The following is a 2602-nucleotide window of genomic DNA, read 5'->3' on the forward strand; positions in this document are numbered from 1 at the left end:
TAACTAACTTTTACATTACGAAATATTAATTTCTCCGTTTTTTTATTACGACTTACAAAAATATTACATAAATTTACATAACTCGAGGGATTTGTGGCTCAAGTGCCATGAATTTACGTAAAACTTGCATAAGTCATATAATTAAAAATAAGATTAGAAAATTAATATTTTCTTAATACAAAACTTAGTTAAATAAGAATACTGTTAATAAAAATTATTTAGAAATCATTATATTTTTGCATTTAAGCCATAATAAATTTGAAACTTTTTGAAGATTTAATTTTGGGATGTTTGGGGATACTTTAAGAAGAAATTTAAGGAAAAAAAATTCATCATAAAAAACTTAGTTTAACAAGTTATAAAAAGAATTTAATTTATTTTTTAGAGAAAAGCTAAAATAAGTAAAAAAATAAAACTAACATTGTATTTTAAAAGGGGCCCCACTACTAAATTCTAACCCCAATCCAATGGATTTTTTAAATTAAATTCAAAGTAGCGTTTTCTAGAATGAAAAAAAAATCCAAGTTAGCTTTAAAGATAAGGAATATAATTGGATCTAAAGTTAGGACATTTTTTGAAAATTTCAAAAAAAAAGCAATTCGAGTCGAAGTAACCCTCTTATTAAGATATACTGACATAGGTTCTATGAAACAAATTTTAAAAAGTTATATATTTTTCATAATCTTATTAGCATATTTAATACAACTACTAACCAAGCTAGTAGTTTAAGTATATAAAATGATACAATGTAAAATATAAACAACATTTTTATAGTAAATGAATAACTTAATATCTACATTATAAAATGAACATAACATGTATTGTTAGGTGTTAAATAATAATTTGTTCAGTTTTCAATGTTTTACTGTTAGTGCATTTTAAATGCATGATAAAAACACAAGTAATGAATTTCAATTCAAAAATATACATTATATGCCTAAAGTAAGGTATTTATTTTAAGCAGTTGTGTAATTAGATCAAATTTCTAATGCCTAAACGAAAACTGCCAAAACACTTTATGTTTAAACATGATTAATTGTCAGTTTTTTAGCTTTTTTTTGTTTAAACAAATGTGTAAAAACACATTTATTAAATAAATTTCAAGGAGCTTGGAGAAAATATAGTATGCATAAAAGCTAAAAAGGAATAAAAGATTAAATAATGTCTAAGGAAAAAAAAATACATTATTTCAAAATTGTTCATAAACAGAAAGTATTAAATGAATAAACCTAACTTAACAAGTACATTAAATCAGTTTCTAAAAAATCTTTTTTTCCCAATTCAAAGTCAGATGCGTAAAAAACTAGAGTTTGTAAACTTAGAAATTTAAGTAAAAAATAATTTTTATAGTAATACAACACAAAATTTTGTTATTTATTATTAACAAAACCTTTCAGAAAAGATAAAGCAACTAGCTCAAGTATATAATTTAGTTTAATTTGATCACAACTAATAACTTCAGCTATTAAAATCACAATACTAAAGTAGAATTCGTAAATTTTAGAAACTGAATTTGTTATAACTTCCTCTTAAATTAACAAAATATTCTAATATAATTTTATTTTTGAAAGGTTAGAATACAATAAAAATCTAACAGGCTTTCAGTTTCTCAGTTTGAAGCCATATTACAACAAAAAAATCAAAAATTAAAAAAAAAAATTATAAGAATTTCAATTTAGTAAAATATATAAACAACAAAATAAAATAGTAATACTTAAATTGATTTTCTAAAGTAAACTATAAATTACCTAAACGACTCTTTAATTTTTTTGCAAACATACAACAAACTTTTAGAAAAATTTAGTAAGCACCTTTGTTTAAATAAAGAAAAGTACAAACTGTCCTTTGCTGGTCTAAGCATTTTCAATTACTTTCACAATTTCCAATGCAAAACCCGTTTATTTGGATTCAAGCAAATTTACAAACTCCGCCGTGCCACCACCATTGCTCTCAATCTTGCGCACTTTCTCACCCTTGGAAGCCATGATCTCCTCGATGTTCCTCATCCCGTCCAGGTCGCTGAACCACTTGAGGTTGTCGGCGATGATGTGATGGTTGCCGCAGCCGTGGCACTTGACGATGACCACCCCCTCGTGGTACGCCTTCTTGGAAATTTCCTTGCCGCTCCTCGTGCCGCACACCTTGCACGTGTACACCAGCTTGTACTTGTCCAGGTTTATCTTTATCTGCTCTTTTTGCTCGGTGGAGTAAAGCTTGCTGAAGCCATGGTGGTTCGGCAGCAGAGGGGTTTTTCTGAGGAATTTTGCGGTTTTGGGTTGCTGTGGTGGCAGCTTTCTTGCTCCCGAGCTTGGCAGTAGTCTGGCGGAAGACAAAAGCAAAGCTCTTCTGGTTAAAAACATTATTTGATAAATCTGCAAGGTATAGCAGCTTAAAATATTTACAATGTTTGTAGGGCAAATACTAATTACTCAAAATATAGTGTTAAGTTTCAAAAATAAACAATATAAAACTTAACTTATAAACAGGACAGATTTTGAATTGTATAAAAAATGCTAACCAAAACTTGATGATAACTTTTAAAGGAAAATATTACAAATTACAAAGTTATGTAAGTAAAAGATTTTTCATTTTAATAATAAAA

General features: G+C 27.2%; 1 protein-coding gene across 1 annotated transcript; it reads right to left on the reverse strand.

Annotated features, from left to right (window-relative positions):
- Window positions 1-1758: 1758 nt before the first annotated feature.
- LOC145842536 (DNL-type zinc finger protein-like) lies at window positions 1759-2366 on the reverse strand. Its single transcript, XM_082949996.1, has one exon. It carries the CDS (start codon window positions 2358-2360, stop codon window positions 1899-1901), a length of 462 nt encoding a protein of 153 aa, XP_082806122.1. The 5' UTR covers window positions 2361-2366; the 3' UTR covers window positions 1759-1898.
- Between the last annotated feature and the right edge of the window lie 236 nt (window positions 2367-2602).

The sequence above is a fragment of the Thalia democratica genome, chromosome 8 (assembly GCF_965202585.1).
Source record: "Thalia democratica chromosome 8, ktThaDemo2.hap1.1, whole genome shotgun sequence".
Lineage (NCBI taxonomy): Eukaryota > Metazoa > Chordata > Thaliacea > Salpida > Salpidae > Thalia > Thalia democratica.

Coding starts and splice junctions, on each gene's coding strand:
- LOC145842536 (XM_082949996.1), bottom strand. CDS start 2,360: ATGTTTTTAACCAGAAGAGCTTTGCTTTTGTCTTCCGCCAGACTACTG.